The 16,763-nt window shown below is 40.5% G+C and overlaps 1 protein-coding gene across 2 annotated transcripts; it reads right to left on the bottom strand.

Annotated features, from left to right (window-relative positions):
- Nucleotides 1-9,169: 9,169 nt before the first annotated feature.
- Nucleotides 9,170-16,667, bottom strand: kcns3a (potassium voltage-gated channel, delayed-rectifier, subfamily S, member 3a). Of its 2 annotated transcripts, XM_080871382.1 has the most exons (3): nucleotides 16,527-16,667; nucleotides 13,545-13,615; nucleotides 9,170-10,603 (listed from the first exon to the last, which is right to left on the bottom strand). In XM_080871382.1, exon 3 carries the CDS (start codon nucleotides 10,551-10,553, stop codon nucleotides 9,240-9,242), a length of 1,314 nt encoding a protein of 437 aa, XP_080727508.1. In that variant the 5' UTR covers nucleotides 10,554-10,603; nucleotides 13,545-13,615; nucleotides 16,527-16,667; the 3' UTR covers nucleotides 9,170-9,239. The 2 variants fall into 2 exon arrangements, with proteins under 2 accessions (XP_080727508.1, XP_080727507.1); XM_080871381.1 differs by lacking the exon at nucleotides 13,545-13,615.
- Between the last annotated feature and the right edge of the window lie 96 nt (nucleotides 16,668-16,763).

The raw sequence follows: 16,763 nt of genomic DNA, 5'->3' as shown, positions 1-16,763 counted from the left end.
TGTGTTTCTTTGGTGTATTAAGAGTTTTTTTCATGTGCTATGTGCAGAGGTGTTTTTTTTCTGTTCTCAAACTGATCTCCCTGTTGGAGCTCAGTCTGGGGGGAGTTTGTTTTTTTTCTCCTTATCTTTCCTCATGTGGTGCATTTTCCATTGTTATACCTCTCTGACCTGTCTTCCCCATGTGATGTTTTGTGTAACGTATGTATGGTCGGAGGGTAAGATGGTGCCGCCATTGCGTGCAATAGGTCGGCAGCCTTATGAAATTTCCCCTTGTGGGACTAATAAAGATATATCAATTCAATTCAATTCTTACAGAAAACCAGTTTTGCAATGAAAGCACCAGTTAGAATAAGGAGGTTAAATTTAAAAGTTGTTCTGAAAAGCTAACATTAGTAAGTACTTTATTCATGGACCACCTCACCCACCCACTAACCCATACAGAATCCTCAAACTGTTTCACTGAGGTAAGTGACAAACTGTTCTCCATAAACAATAACTGCACTTCATTTAAACTCTCAACGATGAAATAACTATCGCCACCAGGGACAATACTTATAAAAAAAAACAACCATACTCAGTCAAAAATCACACTCAGTGAGAGATAATCTAGCCTTTTCTTATATCCCTTAATTCTTAATAAATTAAAAAAAAAAAAAACATTAAATGACTTTCTGAAGAAAAAATTAAGATCTCATCAGACACCGTCACTACCTGTAATAGTGTCTGGGACAAAAAAAATGTTAAAGGCAATGTCTAATACCCAGTACAAAAAGCCCAATAAACAAGGATTGTTTTCAGTTGACAACATTGTTATACCTTTCTGACCTGTCTTCCCCATGTGATGTTTTTGTGTAATGTATGTATGGTCGGAGGGTAAGATGGCGCTGCCATTGCGTGCAATAGGTCGGCAGCCTTAACATGAAATTTCCCCTTATGGGACTAATAAAGGTATATCAAATCAAATCAAATCAAATAATCATTCAATAATAATCATTACTCAGTCAAATATTATGAACGCAAAGAACTGGTTTAAAAAACTAAAGGAAGAAACAGCAATTAGTTCTGATCTAATCTGCTCAACAAATCCAGAAACGATGGGGAAAAAGAGAAGAAATACTCCACAATAAACTTAGTTTTAAATGGTTGCTGTTAGCATTTGCACGCATTTAATAAAATAAATCATGTGAATTTAAATTAATGGTATATTTATGGTTTTGGAAAGTAAACTTGAACATGACAAGAACCGCAACAAATATTTCCTTGGTGAATTTGTGCAATTAAGTATTGAGGCAGTAAGGGAGGATTCAGGCTCACCTGGTCCAGCCCTAACTATATGCTTTAAGAAATAACCATGTTCATCTCTCCAGTGGTGACATAGAGGCCAAGTGTCAGAAATCACCTGCCTGATTCAGTTCCCTTTTTATAAAGGGATATTTTTATCAACTGTATTTGAATAATATGCAAAATGCATTTTATTTGCATTGTAAATATTTTTGCTGTATTGAGGCAGGTCTGAAAGAAGTCCAACCAGTATTAGCAAGCTGTACTCAGAGAGCATATTGTACATTTATTTTATAACATTTATAATGTGCTTAAATGGTTGTAAATGAGAACACTTGGTTTTAGTTGTTTTTTCCGATTTTAAAAAAGCATCTATCTATGTCATTAAGCTGATAAAAGAAAAAAAATGGTATTTTGTCCGAGGCCTTTTTCTTCTTTAGCATTTTGTCCCTTACAGAAAGAGTTCATGCAAAACATTGAAAAGTACTTCTGGGTATTTGTTCCACTTTAATCATGCATTTCCATCCAGGAATTAATTTCCATCTAGGGAGTGGTCCAGGGTGACAATGTCTCGATTCACAGGGCACGGTGTTTACAATGTCCACGAATGCTTCATTCACTGAGTTCGGGGACTAGTGCCAAGTTAAGTAACAAGGACACCTGCTATATCTTCTCCCTTTCATGCAAGCTCAGCATGCTGTGACTGAATGACACACGCACATTGCCTTTTTTTATTTTACAGATTGCACATCCTTGATTCCTCTTTTTGACCCCTCTCCTTGCATTTCAGAGCCTCCTGCAGAGATGGAAGCAGAGGAGGTGAGGAAGATATCCTACAAGAGGACTTGAGGAAACAGGCATTTAACAAAATGAGGCATCTTTGCTTTGTAGCTTCATTTCTAAGTGTTGTCAGTTCAATATGACGTTTGGCACAGCTGTACCATAAACTGTGTTCTTATAACCCAACAACACCTATAGTTGGCATTTGCTGTTAAAGAAGTAACAGTTCTCCAAACTTAAAGTCACAATGTATGTATAAACATACGGAAAGTGACCACAATTAGAATCATAATCAAAACACCAAATTATTGAATATATTTAATTCAATTCAATTCAATTTATATAGCACCAAATCAGAACAACAGTCATCTCAAAGTGCTTTATATTGTAAGGTAGGCCCTACAATAATATATACAGAGAAAAACCCAACAATCAAATGACCCCCTACGAGCGAGCACTTTGTTTTTGTTTTGTTTTTGTGTTGGTTTTTTTTTTTTTTTTTTTTTTTTGCCTGTCCCGTTTGGTTCTTTTGCCATCAGAATTATTGTCTAAAGGCGAAGAAAGATGCCCAACGGATTTACTTTACCAAATGGACCCTCCCAGCCGTGCTGTAATGGTCTATTTGATTCATCTTTTATTGTTTATTTTATTTTTTATTTTCACTTGCTAGATACGGGACAGACTTGAATGATGAAAAGAGAGGGGAGAAAGAAAGAGGGAAAGAAAAACAGCGGAGAAGAGGGACGGGGATAAAGGGCAAAAAACAAAAACCAACAAAATAAGCAGACAAAAAATACATATATCAATCATCTGGATCACCTGTTGAGAATGAAAAAAGAAAACATGAGCAGAAGAAAACGAGAGCAATAGAATAAACAACATCACGATGATGTATGTGAATATAACAGTAAATACTAAATATTGAATATTATTGTGCAGCACGTAAGATCGACAGCGCACTGTGTGCTTTGAGGTAGGAGCCAAAAAGGGTGTAGTTTGTGTGTGTGAGCACCCGTGTGTACACCTGTGAGCATGGACGCGCTTGTATTTAAAAGGTTCCTTCATGTAATGATCTGCTAGAGGGTGTGGGGGAGCCACAGCCCCGTCCTCCAGGGCATGAAGCAGGTATAGAGGAGATCAAGACTCCAGACATCCAGAGGCCCCCAGAACACAAGAGACCAAGGAAGACCAACAGAGGGGCAGCCGTGTCACTGTCCCAGAAAGAGCTGATGAGAGTCCCAGATGAGGGGTCACTCAGCAACCGCGGAGCAGGAGCCAGGGGGGGTTGCAGTGACGTGCCCGTGAGCTCCGCCGGCAGCCAGCTGTGCCTGAGTGACCGAGCACCAGGCCGGGGGCACTCCACCCCCGAAGTGGCCCGAGCGAGCCCCAGGCTCCAGGCCCCGATAAGCAGCCACCAAGGAGTGAGCCGGTGTGTACCTGGACGCCCATCCCCAGACACAAAGAACCACCAACGCACCGATGTCTGAGGGAGTCCGCCACTGGCAGGGGAAGTGGTGGTGGGTGGAGATAGGCCTCCATACCTTGGAGGGCCTGAGATGTCCCCAGAGAGGTGGCGTCTGACACCCAACCTGACATATAGACACAAACATACAGGCACACACAGACACAAACATCCATTCCCCCCCTCATGCTCTCATATGCACTTACTCAACACTCACCCCACGTGGAGACAGACATAAAGAGACACTTTACACACAATCACACTCCCCAAGTGTACTCTAAGCCTCGGGTCTAGGTACCCTTGTCCCTGGAGGGGGAAACTGCACCCAGACCCAGGTGGTGTTACCCTTTTCCCTGGGGTGGGGAGAAGCAGACCACCCGGACTCCGCAGCAGGGAGGCCCCACACTCCAGACCCCAGTCGGACGGCCAACTTCTCCTCCTAGCCCCCCCGCTCCAGCAGGCCGCAGAGAACGGGGGGGTGTGAAGACTCCAAACCTCCCTCCACCCGCTCATATGTAGTGTTGATGCATGTGTGTTCTAAGGTGCATTTAAAACCCAGGAGGGCATGGAGCTACCTGCCAGAGAGCAGCAGGTAAGCGCATAGCCCCTCCCGATAGCCCTCAATATCTACGTGATGGGGAGGGAAGGAAGGGAGGGGCAAGTGACCCCTCCCTGGGGCCAGCTCCCTCGCTGATCCCAGTAGGCACCCCCATACTCTGCAACCCGCCAGGGAAAGGGGGCCCAGGCCCATCCGGACCGGGGCCCAGTACAGCAGCGCCACCCGGCTCCACAGAGCCCGGGACAGCCCACCCGACCCCACCTCAGAGAAAACTGCACCCACCCCGTCTTCCACTCATCTTCCAGACTACACAAGACAATAGACACCCAGGCTGAGATCTTCCTCCACCTCTCCTGTATCTCCCCCTCCTGCAGAGTGAGTTCCTGAAGAGAGGAGAGCTCCTGCAAGATGTAACAACCTCCCCCACCAGTTGAAGTGCCCCCCAGGTGGCTCGATGCACCGGCGGAACCCTGCGCCAGGACTGGGCCCCCATACACCCACCCGCCCACAACCCCGGCAACACACCAACCAGGACCCAAGCCCCGAGCAAGCACTTTGGCAACAGTGGGAAGGAAAAACTCCCTTTTAACAGGAAGAAACCTCCGGCAGAACCAGGCCCAGGGAGGGGCGGCCATCTGCTGCGACCGGTTGAGGTGAGAGAAGGAAGACGGGATAAAAGACGTGCTGTGGAAGAGAGACAGAGATTTATAACAAATATGATTCAGTGCAGAGAGGTCTATTAACACATAGTGAGTGAAAAAGGTGACTGAAAAGGAAAAACCCAATGCATCATGGGAGTCCCCCAGGAGCCTATGCCTATTGCAGCATAACTAAGGGAGGATTCAGGCTCACCTGGTCCAGCCCTAACTATATGCTTTAAGAAATAACCATGTTCATCTCTCCAGTGGTGACATAGATAGAGGCCAAGTGTCAGAGATCACCTGCCTGATTCAGTTCCCTTTTTATAAAGGGATATTTTTATCAACTGTATTTGAATAATATGCAAAATGCATTTTATTTGCATTGTAAATATTTGAGGAAAAAATATATTAATTGGATCAGAATATTTAAATAAATAAATAAATAATCCAGAAATAGATGTGACCGTCCCCTCTTTCACCAGTCTCTGCTCTCCTAAATACAAGCCAATGTTGTGTGTCACTTTTTTTTTTAGCTCCTTTTCTCATTACTTTATATGTTATATATATTTCAATGTCATTCTGCTTCTTTTTCATCTTTCCAGGCAGAGCTAAAAAAAACTAAAAATCAATTTTCATGTGGTAAAGAAAATCTGATCCTAGTTTCTGAGACAATGGAATTTTTCGCAGTCCTTCACATCCGGCAGCATCAGATTGTTGCTTAATCCTCGCAGTACTCACACGTCAGAGTGCACATGATTGTATTTGTGGACCCTTCAAATATCAATAGCTGAAATCCAAGCACGGGCACTTTTGTTGAAATCAAACACCGAGTTTGGGCTGAGTCAGGGAGTTGGCAGAGACACTGTGTAATTTAATCATTGCAAATTAATTTGCTTTGTCTGCAAAGAAAGCTACAACTTAATTTGTGACAGACTCAATTGTGCAAGTCAGATGTGTCTGAAAAAGACTTGTCGTTCTGATGCATATTTTTTGAACATGTGGCAGCCCATTTTATCTGGTTTCTGTCTTTCCTGCTGCTATTATATGTATTTGGATTAAATCAAGTTCCACGCCAAGATTGGATTACAGCTCACAGCGAATTCAAAACAGTATCTTCAGTCAGAGAGAGTGTGTCCTTTTATCCTCTGCTCTTCCATTTCAAGAGCACAGCACATCCTTCTTTGGCGTGAATGTGCTGAGTTAGCAGTGATTAAGAGGGAGATTAAATGGGATGGATTTAAATCTTGTGAAGGTAAATTAGAAAGTAGCAAAGATCTAAAAACCTAACAACAGAGATAATAAACATAGATATGGAGATACTGAAATGTTGTGACTCCCTACTTTTAGACATCTAAACACTGTCAGTTCAGAAATTTATAGACAGAAATGTTTTCATGCTTTTTAGATTTCTGTGGAAAGGCAATCTATTTTAAGGGAACTTTGGAGTCACCTTTCCCCTTTAATTTTTAAATAAAACATGTCTATATGACTGCCTCTTTTCACCTCTAAAATATTTTCAAACTAGAAATAATCTGTTTAAGTGATGCTGAAAAAAGAAATTAAGACCTTTAGTACTTTGTTTGTTCCTCTATCTACAGGAATTATATTTTGCCAGAGTAGTGAAAAGCCTTCATCTTCTTTTGGAAGTAGTCAAATACTGTCTTCTTAAGCTCATTAGAACCATTTAAACTCTGTTTTTTGCCTTATAAGCTGTATTTCCATATATGTTTGTACATTTTCCAACAGATCACTGCACCCATTTTCAATTTTTCCAGCAAAGTTTTAACAAAATGAGGGGTGACTCAAGATTTTTGCACAGCACTACAGAAAAGGTAGAAGAAGGCATAAAGCTTTCCTATTAATAAAGCTTATAGTTATTGGTGCTCCAGGCTCGGGCTGCATGCCATAAACTTTGTCTTCTCTTGCTTGCAGCTTTGTCCTTTCTCTGCACCTTTCTACAGCTATTTCAAAGCTGTGCTTACTGAACACTTTGTGTAAATTCACTGTAATTACTCGATACGCATGAATACAAATACAGTTTGTATTTGTTTAACTGTTTTAACTGTTGGCTTTGTCTGTCTTTGCATCTTTGCATCATTGTGTTATCAGTCTCCCAGCATGTATTGACTTTCAGAGTTTGAATACCATGACAGGACAAAAAGCACCCCTCTGTTCCTGTTCCCAGCTGACCTTTATTACTGAGGTAACCACAGATATTGCTGACGGTGGTTTCCAGTTAGAACAACCTACGCAGTGAAGTGAATTAGATTGCAATACTGCGTGACTTTTAGCGGAAAGGAAAGGCGCAGGAGAAAGAAATCAAGCAGAAAAGGTGACCGTGCTCCTGAGTGCTGATGCAAACATTTATTTAAGTGCTGAAGTCACAGGCTGCTGAGCAATTCTCTGACAGCTGACGGCTGCAGTATGACTGTTTTCAGCAGTCTGTGAGACTAATCTGACTACAGAGCACCACTTCACCACAGGCACTCAGTGATTTGTATTTAAATCAGTCATCTGTATAGTATTGGCAGCATTTGGAGGGCAGCTAGGACGTTTGGCCTGTTTTCATTGATCTTATCTGTGGAAGATTAGGACACACATACATACTGATGATGAAGGTGACTGCGGCGAGAGGAGGATTCAATGTTTGCTCTCACACACAGTCAACTTTGAGCTGTGTGGACGTAATATAAATCCTGCTAATGATAATAAACCTCGACACAGTCATTATACTGTCTCCGTTTACAGGCTATCAATACTCATCATAGCATGTACTGTTAATTCAGCACCCTCCAAGTTCTTTTTATTGACTCTTAGCCCAGGGACATTGATTAAGAGCTCATTACACTGATATCCCAGCAAACAACAAGAGGCATCTCACTGGATTAAGCAATTAACTGCATTTGAAAGGAAGATACAAGCAAGAGAAGGGGAAATGAGGCACAGATCAATAGCAGGTCTGCGGCAGCATGATAGCAATAGGTAAAGACAAAGGACATTACTAGAATTCTGTGCTATATTTCACACTTGTTGGTAAAAATCACAGATTGGGTCTGAACAATGAACACAGCCTCTGAAATGTCATTCACTTGTTTGTAGACTCTATTTTAAAGCCTCAACTTTGGCTTGGTGGCCGTCGCCATCTTGTTGTTGTTGTTTTTTTGTTTTGTTTTTTTAGAGACAGTAGTGATGATAACAAGTAAGTTTGAACGATAAAAGCAAGAGAGAAAAGATGGGTATACAAGGTTGTAGAGAGACCTGTTGTAATGTATGCTTTGGAGACAGTTGAACTGACAAAAAGATGGGAGGCTGAGCTGGAGGTTGCAGAGCGAAAGATGTTAAGTTTAGACGCAAAGTTAGAGAGGCAAGGCTAAAATGGTTTGGACATGTTCTGAGGAGGGATAGGGCTGATAATCTGCTGTAGTGACCCCTTAAAAAATGAAGAAGAAGAGGCAGAAGAGGTGACCATATTTGGTCAAAAGAGAAGTGTACTAAACTAGATTTGGTTTCCAAGTTGCATCTGTAGACTGTAGTAGTTCATTGCCCACACTGAGATATTTGCTACTAAATGCTAAGTAACAGACTAAATAAATACTACAGCTGCATTCATCAAAGCTAGAACATAGACCTTTTGGACAATCAACTGCTCAGCGGGTCATGTTATTATTCCAAAATGTACCAATAGCACAAACACAGTCAAGAGTTCCAGTCTATAGATTAAAAAAAGCTGAGATCACTGCTAGCAGCTACAGCTAACCCTGCAAACTTTAAACCTTAATGCAATTTAAAAGGATGAGATTTACTCAACATTACTCAATATTTGCATTAACTCAGTTTTTTTTGTTTTTGTTTTGATGGCTTTGTTTCCGTCTCCATGTTTGTTCCCACTTATGCAGACATTAACCCATTTCCTGTTTTAATTAATTTCTAATAGGACACTACATTAATTTTTCCAATACAGTCTCAAAACAATTGGCGAGGATCTGATGACAATCTACATTTATTTCAGCTTTTCATTCATACACTACTGGCACATGGAACTGGAAACCTTGAAGCTGGTATTTGTTATCTTCTATCTGGCTAATTGCTGGTAATCCTGAAGCTGTGACAAAGTGGCAGCTGTGTTCAAAGACTGGGGTTGGTAATTTTAGTATGCAACACTGTGTGAGTTCTCTGTAAAAAGCCCACTAACTGCCATTTGTAAAAACTACAGTGTCTTCTTTGTCCTCAGTAATGCTAAACTGCATATCTTTGAAATTTACACTAACGTCCTCCTGTGTTTTGTATTTAATATTTAGCTATCCCGTGACCTTTTACAAAGCACAGAAACACTTAAATAATTCAAAACTACAAAAAACAAGACCATGACTCAGAACTTTCATGCAGTCTATTTATTTAACCCTTCTATCTTGCTCATGGAAGACGATGAAGAAATCTTAAACCTGCCGATGTAATCTCTTGTAAAGTTAAATCATGAATGAGACTGTAGGGGTAGGACTTCTTTAGATGCTGTTCTTTAGTTGTGCATGCTGGTGCAGTTATTGCTTGGCTTGAGCTCTAAGTGTCTTTGCTTCTGATAGAACTTGGAGAACTTGTTAAAGATGTTAGTAATGGGCAGAGCCACGATCAGCAGCCCGCAGATGATGCACAGAGTTCCTATGAGCTTCCCAGCCAAAGTAACAGGTAAAGTGTCTCCATAGCCGACTGTCGTCATGCTAATGGTGGCCCACCACCAGCCAATAGGGATAGTCTGCAACTCAGACTCTTGAGAGTCTTTCTCCACACAGTAAATGAGGGAGGAAAACACGGAAATGCCCACAGACAGGAAAAGCACCAGCAGCCCCACTTCACGGGAGCTGTGCCGTAAGGTGGCACCAAGAGAGCGAAGGCCAGCTGAGTGACGAGCCAGTTTTAAAACACGAAACACTCGCATCAGCCTCAAGATCTGCACAACTTTGCCAACGTTCTCCAGGTCTGTGCTCTCACCCTCGTTCATTAGGTCACACAGGATAGTGACATAGAAGGGCATGACTGACAATAGATCGATAATGTTGAGAGGGCTGCACATGAACTTCCTGGCTGATGGTGAAACAACCAAGCGAAGAATAAACTCTGCAGAGAAAAACACGACGCACAGGCTCTCAAAAAACGTCAGCACTGGATTTTCTATTTTTTTTTCAGCAGGATCCACCTGATGGAAGTCTGGCATGCTGTGAACACACATGGCCACGATGGAGGTGATGACTACAGTGAGGGATGCTACAGCCATAACTTTGGCTGATGTGGAGAAACCTGGATTCTCAAGTCGAATCCAAACACTCCGGCGGACATTTGCACACCAGGAGCCTTCAAACATTTGTTCGTCATCCTCCAAAACAGACAGATCAGTAATAGAAGAACCAGAGCTATTGAGCTGCATCTCGTCGCTCCTCTGATCCCAGATTCCATCCTCAGCAAGATCCATCAGGTCGTGGAACTTGGTGCTGCAGCAGAAGTCCAGGTGACACTCCTTGATTCCCCAATATTCAATTTCTTGGAAGAATGAGACCACACATAGCCCGTCGACCAGGTGGATTTTCCCTGTAAGATAAAAGTTGAGAACGTAACAGAAAAAACTTGGGTTGCGGTCAAAGTAGTATTCCATTTCAGAGGGACTGAAATCATCACAGAGCTCCAGGATAGCTTCTTTGGATCTGCAGCACAGAAGACGAGCCAGTCGTGTCTGCGGGAATCGTTTCAGGACGGTGAGGTCCATTCGCTGCTTGAAACCTCCAACGTTGACATTAATGAAGCAACCCTCAGGCTGGTGAAGAATCTTGCCATATGTCATGATGAAGCTCCTCCAGTCCCTGGAGTCAGTGCCTGCAAAGGAGTCAGTGCCTGCAAACAAACACAGAAATGAGGACACCTCGTACTAACGCTTGCTTTAGTCTTTTTTAGTTCTTTTTATCTTTATTGAATTACAGTGTCCGGCTCTTTATGAACGCCCTGACTGCCATTGTACTTTATATTTCATTACTGGCTTTTAAATCAATTTTAAATCCATCCATCGATCCCAGGATCTCAATGCCAAAAGCACCCCCTTCACAGTTGTGCAGGTGTCATAGGTGCCCAGGAAGCATCCTGTTCACACGGTCGAACCACGTCAACTGTACACATATATGTGTGAAACTCTTAATCAATATCAATAATTTTAAAATTTTTCTAATGTTAGCTTTCATAGTCAGGATAGAGTTAGATTTAAAAAGTTAAAATTCACTTACTTTTTATGCAATAATGTGCAGAAGGACCTGAAATCATCAGAGCTGCCTGCTGCGGAGGAGTTTAATTAAATTTTAAGCCTTAAGTAACTAATTCCCCTGCAATGTTTTGAGAATAAGTCAGTGTCATATGTGAGAACATTATTCCAAATAAAACTCCAACAGAACCAAAGTTATTTTGACTGGATTCCAGAAGAATGCACAAGAAGTTAAAATGAACAGAGAATAAGAAAAAGAAATATATTAAAGAGCAAACGAGGGAGATTTAAAAAGGGTTGAGGACCTTTTAAAAAAGTTTTATGGAGACACTGATTGGTGTAATCGGTGGAAACTAGGTCTAAGTATCCCCCCTTGTAGGCAGGGTTGGCTTGTTTCCCTGTGGGTGATGTTTACAACGACAGATTGGGTTTTGTAGCCCCCTGCTAAAGAGGTAGGTCATAGGAAAATAATGCTTTGATTGAGTCCATGGAGCGCTTTGTGTTAAAGATTGTGTTTAACCGTTAGGAAAAGGCTCTATGTTTTAATTCCGGTCAGAAGCCCTTAAATGACCCAGTCACGTCTTCCTGTGATACCTGTGAGAGTGGAAACCTAATGTTAAAACACATCATCTAAAATTGAGTTTGATAAAGAAGGTGGGGTCCCCTGTCCCCTCCGAGGTGTTATGTTTGCTCGTCGTGCTTTTTTTCTTTCTACAATCTAAAGATTTTCAGGCCAGTGTGGATACCACGCTGCAAGACCTAGGTTATTACACACCTGCTGTGGCTTTAACCCACTTCAAATGGGTTTTATTAATCTGTCAACCCAGATATGAAGACTTTAGTAGTGATATAGAAGCATCGAAGATTGAGACCATAGAGATCAACTAGATGTTTTTTTCTTCTTGTTAAAGGTGGTGTAAACTTGTTTCCTTTTGGTTCCAGACAGTGAAAATGCTGCGTTTGGATATAATATGGTGGACCTAACAATGGTGGACTTTGGAGAATTTTCACTACAACACTGCAGGACTTTTAAAAATTTTGAAAGTCCTGCAGTGTTGTAGTGAAATTAGCATGTGCACACATGATATATTATTTTTTTGTTTTTAATCTATTCTAAACACGAAGTCATCTGTTTAAATCATTATGTCACTCACAGTTTTTACCACTTATCCAGATATTTAAATTATTTAATAAAGAACTTATTTTTGTATTTGTGGGTTTTTTAGTAGCCACAACTGAGGAGTAAATCTGAGAAAGTGAGAGGTATGGCATGTTCATTATCTATTGACATGTGAGTGATTAACCAATGAGGATACAGTGGTTTATTCTCCTGCCTGATTTAAACAATGACCTTAATGTACATAATGAACTTCATGTGTGATTTAGTATTATCTGAAACGGGAAGTAAGGTAATCTAGAAAATGTTGGAATGAGGGAACTCAGGTTCTCATTGACTTCTTTACAGCCACAAGTATTTGATTGTTTCCCCCTGCTGGCCAGTATGTGGCGTATCGTCACGAAACGTTCTTGTTTAATATCTAGATTAAGAACATTTCTTTAGAATTGTGAGTTTTCAGAAACCTTATGTTTTACTGTAGTTGATGTATAATTTTAATTCCATATGTAATAACTGCCCAACAGGAAAAGTGTAGGCTAGTAAAATAAATGTGTTCACTCTGCTCTAAAAGAGATGTGTTGTGAAAGGAAAACAGCACATAAATTAAAACATTTTTTATCAGCATATGAAAAAATAAATAAACGGCAAGAACTTGAGCTGATTGTGACTATCATTTGTCAGAATTATACATTTACGCATATTCATGATTATTCAGTTTTTTCGTTTTCATTTTCAGAACTTCACTCGAGAAATTGTCACGTCACATACTACTCTTTCAAAGTGCACATCCTTTTAAATTTATTATAATTACACGAAAAAAGGAATTTAATTTTAATGATGAATTTTTAATTCAAAAATTTAAAAACAAATCACCCAAACCCATCCTTATGCAAATACATCCTCCTCCTTATTTTTGTGTGACCTTTTGGTGTAATTTCCGTCGGTATGATACGCCAGAAGTGAGAACGGGCTGGTACTTCCATAGCATTTATAAGTTTATACATTAGACATTTATACGTTTCGTGTAAAGACCATACGCGCGCACTGTACGCATGTATAGGATACGCTGCATAAAATAATGAAATGTAACACTTTTTCTCAAATTGTAGTACTTGTGTTTTTCCAACCACTTATGTACTTTTACACACCCATGTCACTGGGCAGCGTTTTTCATCCAAGCGGTAATCAATACCGGCTTTCATGGAGCAGTGCAGCTCTTGTGCGTAACACAAGTCCGTGTGTGCGGACTTGTGTTACGCACGCGGTGAATCAAACTATTTTAGACTCTGAAAAGATGCAGCGAAACAACAAAGTACTATTTTTATAAGTAAATATTCTGCACTAACACCGCTTGAACTCAACTCCAAAACCCTAAAAAATTTAATTAAACACCCAGTAAGATCATATTTCCTGTTCAGACATCTCGTTGACCCCCAAATCTGCGAGAAATAAGCCCAGCAGCTTACCTGCTCATGTGCCGATGTGTCCTGCGGATCTTCTGACTTTGTTCAGAGGGGAGTGTGCCGTTCAAGGCGCTCTGCGGTGAGAGAGGTGGAGACGCAACTTCACACAGGATGGCTGGCACGGCACGTCTGCCCCGCTAACAGGCTCTGAGTGGGTATTTAAACTTTGATGTGTAAACTGCGTCCAGGTCGCACCAGGTCCTTTAAGGTGTGTTAAATCGATCCGCGTAAATATTTTATCACTCTGTAATCAGTCTTCGCCGTGCTGTGTACAATTTTCTGCGATTACATTAGTGCTGAAAACGATGATGGGATACTGAACAGAAAATAAATGTAGCAAATGTCGTGAAATAAAAATAAAAGTGGATAAAACTAACACACTAACAGTAAGAAGAGAGGTGGAATAGACACCCCTGTTTTTACACAAATTGGTCCAGGTATGGAAAAATAAAGGAACATTTTTGTATATATGCAATATGTGTATCTTTTAAGCTTTATAGGCTGTAATGTGAGTATAATTTTATGCAATCTCCAGTTTTGCAGTAAATCATGGCCAGAACACTCAAAGTGCTTTGAGTGGTCATGTAAAGTAGGAAAGCAAACCAGTCCATATAACATTTACTATCAAGAGCAAAATCTCGAGATATCCTGAAGGGCATATAGTGTTATAACTGAGCAAGCAGGGCAGACAGTGGACAAAACTTGTTCTCCCTGGTCTATTTGGAAACCCAAATACTCCATTGAACTGATCTCTGTATGGATGGACAGTTGGTACATTTCAGAAGTGGGTGCGGTTTCAGATAAGACATCACTACTAAAACAAAAGCCAAGAAACAATCTGTTGGAATGCCTGAAAACTATAATTATATTAAATTTTAGAATATTGGTCACAAAGTTATCAGTATAGGTAAGATACAAACACAAATGCAGTCATTAAAGAATGATTCCTGCATAAAATATTAATTCAAAGTTTGTAGCATCTAATGATAGGGCAGCTTGAAAATGAGTAAATAGTGAACAGAAGCCTTGATGACATGTGGAAAATGAACAAGGATATCTTTAATGATCCTTTGAGGGAAACGCCTTCTCAGCATTTAACCCAGCGTATAAATCAGAAGCAGTGGCCAGCTCCCTGTGCTTTGACCCAAGTGCACCACGAGAACCCCAACAATTAGATAATCCGCTGTGAGTAGCAATTGGTGATGCTGAGGAGGAAAAGCTCCTTTTTAATGAGAAATGACTTGACACCTGGTGATCAGCATCATCTGATCCAGCAGTAACCAAAAAGGAAAGTTTGAAACCTGATCTTCAAAGTTGAGAGCGTCTGTCTCCCGCATGCAAAAGACGGGCCTGAAAGCTGAAGGATCTGCCTGATTCTACTTTTAGAAACTCTGTGATCCACAAATAAGCCTGTATCCCAGTGAGGTGCTCTGTTGGGATAATATGATTCTATGAGGTCTTTACTATAAAGCCTGGCCATTCAGGATTTTATATCTGAGAAGAAGGATTTTAAATTCAGTTCTAGGTTAAAAGGGCGAAGACAAACTAATAAGGGAGAAATAATATCTCACTATTAGTACTGTGGCTGCAACATTTTAGGTAATAATTTTAACCTAACTAAAGAAGCAAGCAAGAAGATGAAAGTGAGGATGGTTGTTTTTCTTTGTGTTGGTCCGGTGCCCACACATGGGCAAAATACAGCTTGGCTTAGGCATGTGCTACAAAGAAAACATTCCCAAAACAGACAAAAGGCAGCTTTACTTACTGGAGTCTTCCCAGCTGCAACAGAGCGAGAGGCAGGGTACAGCCTGGTCAGGCCGCCAGTCTGTCACGGCTATTTTATTTATTTTGAAATGAAAATCATTCTTTTATAGCATCACAATTTTTTGCACTAGTTAGCACCTTTATATTTCTCAGTGTAATAAAAATGTCTTAACTTCTGCAAGTGAACCCATCAGTATTGTGTATCCCAAAATACCCAGAAGAGCTGATGGTGTTTTAGCTGCAAAGGGTGGGTGGGCCGGCCGACATCATATTCAATAATATGGATTAAGAATGACATGTCACTCAAGTTCATATGCACGTGAAGCCAGATGAACAAATACTTGTGGCAATATAGTGTAATTACCTACACAGCTCACTGATGCAGTTTCCTACCAGCAGGGGGCAGAATAAGATATGAAACAAAAGAACTAGTCTGCCTACAGTCAACAGTGATGGAGGCATGTCACATCATTAATGTGGATTTTTTTTTTTAAAGTTCAAAAGCTTCTAAATTTTCTAATGCTGCATTACAAACATTATTAATAAAATACAGAAATAAATAACGATATAATGACATCTTGAGAAGGGGTAATATTCATGACAAGCCGTAAAATTATGACAAAAATACCCTCAAAGCTTATGAGTTTAAAGTCAAAATTAGTAAAAACGATAATCAGAGAAAAACATAAAATTTTCTACTATTATGAAGTCATACATATTCAAGAAATCAGAAAGAAATGTAATCAAATTAAAGGCTACATGAAGGAAATTATAACCTCCATATATTCAATATACAGCCACAGACATGTGCAGGCTGAGGAGATTGAACCAGCCTTGCGCAATGAAACCCCAAAATTTCATCGTTTATTCTTGTATATTTTTTTTTTTAACATCTGAGCCTAAACTCACACATTTTGAGTTTTATTTCTTAAAAATTGATCCCTCTCCTCTTGCTCTGTAGTTTTTCTTTTTATGTGAAATTACAGACCTCGAAAATGTCTTCCTTCTTCCATGTACTAAAAATAAAATGGATAACAGAAGCTGTGCACTGGCGACCACACAAAGAGAGATTTCATGTGGCTGGATGCACTTAGTCCTGAGGAGTACTGAGACACTTCTTTTCTTGCATTCTGGTGACTTTTTTTTTTTTTGCACCACTTTGTACGTTTTCTGCTCCAATTTATGTTAGAAATGTCTTCTTTAAAAGGTCTTGGTGCTAACCTTGTCTCTCTCTTTTCCAGGTCATGAAGTCAGCAGTTTAACACAGGAGATGCCCACACTTCCCATTCCCCGGCCAGCTTCTCCTGCTCTTCTGTGAAGACACCGGCCCAGCCAAGAGATAATCTCTTCAACATGGTTCAGCATTGGCGTCTCCTCCCGGTTGAACAAAGAAACAGTTTAAGCTGTTTTATTAACAGAATTATTTATTTACGTGAAAACAGATACAAAGAACCTAAG

This window comes from Rhamphochromis sp. 'chilingali' (genome assembly GCF_963969265.1).
Source record: "Rhamphochromis sp. 'chilingali' genome assembly, chromosome: 21".
NCBI classification, from domain to species: domain Eukaryota; kingdom Metazoa; phylum Chordata; class Actinopteri; order Cichliformes; family Cichlidae; genus Rhamphochromis; species Rhamphochromis sp. 'chilingali'.
The sequence above is the reverse complement of the archived record's forward strand: the minus strand, read 5'-3'. Positions and strand labels throughout refer to the sequence as shown.

Bases quoted from the DNA above. Each gene is read 5' to 3' on its own strand.
- kcns3a (XM_080871381.1), bottom strand. From the start codon at position 16,551: ATGACCTGGAAAAGAGAGAGACAAG. The intron at 10,604-16,526 runs GTTAGCACCAAG...GTTTGTTTGCAG, and splicing joins CTGGAAAAGAGAGAGACAAG to GCACTGACTCCTTTGCAGGC.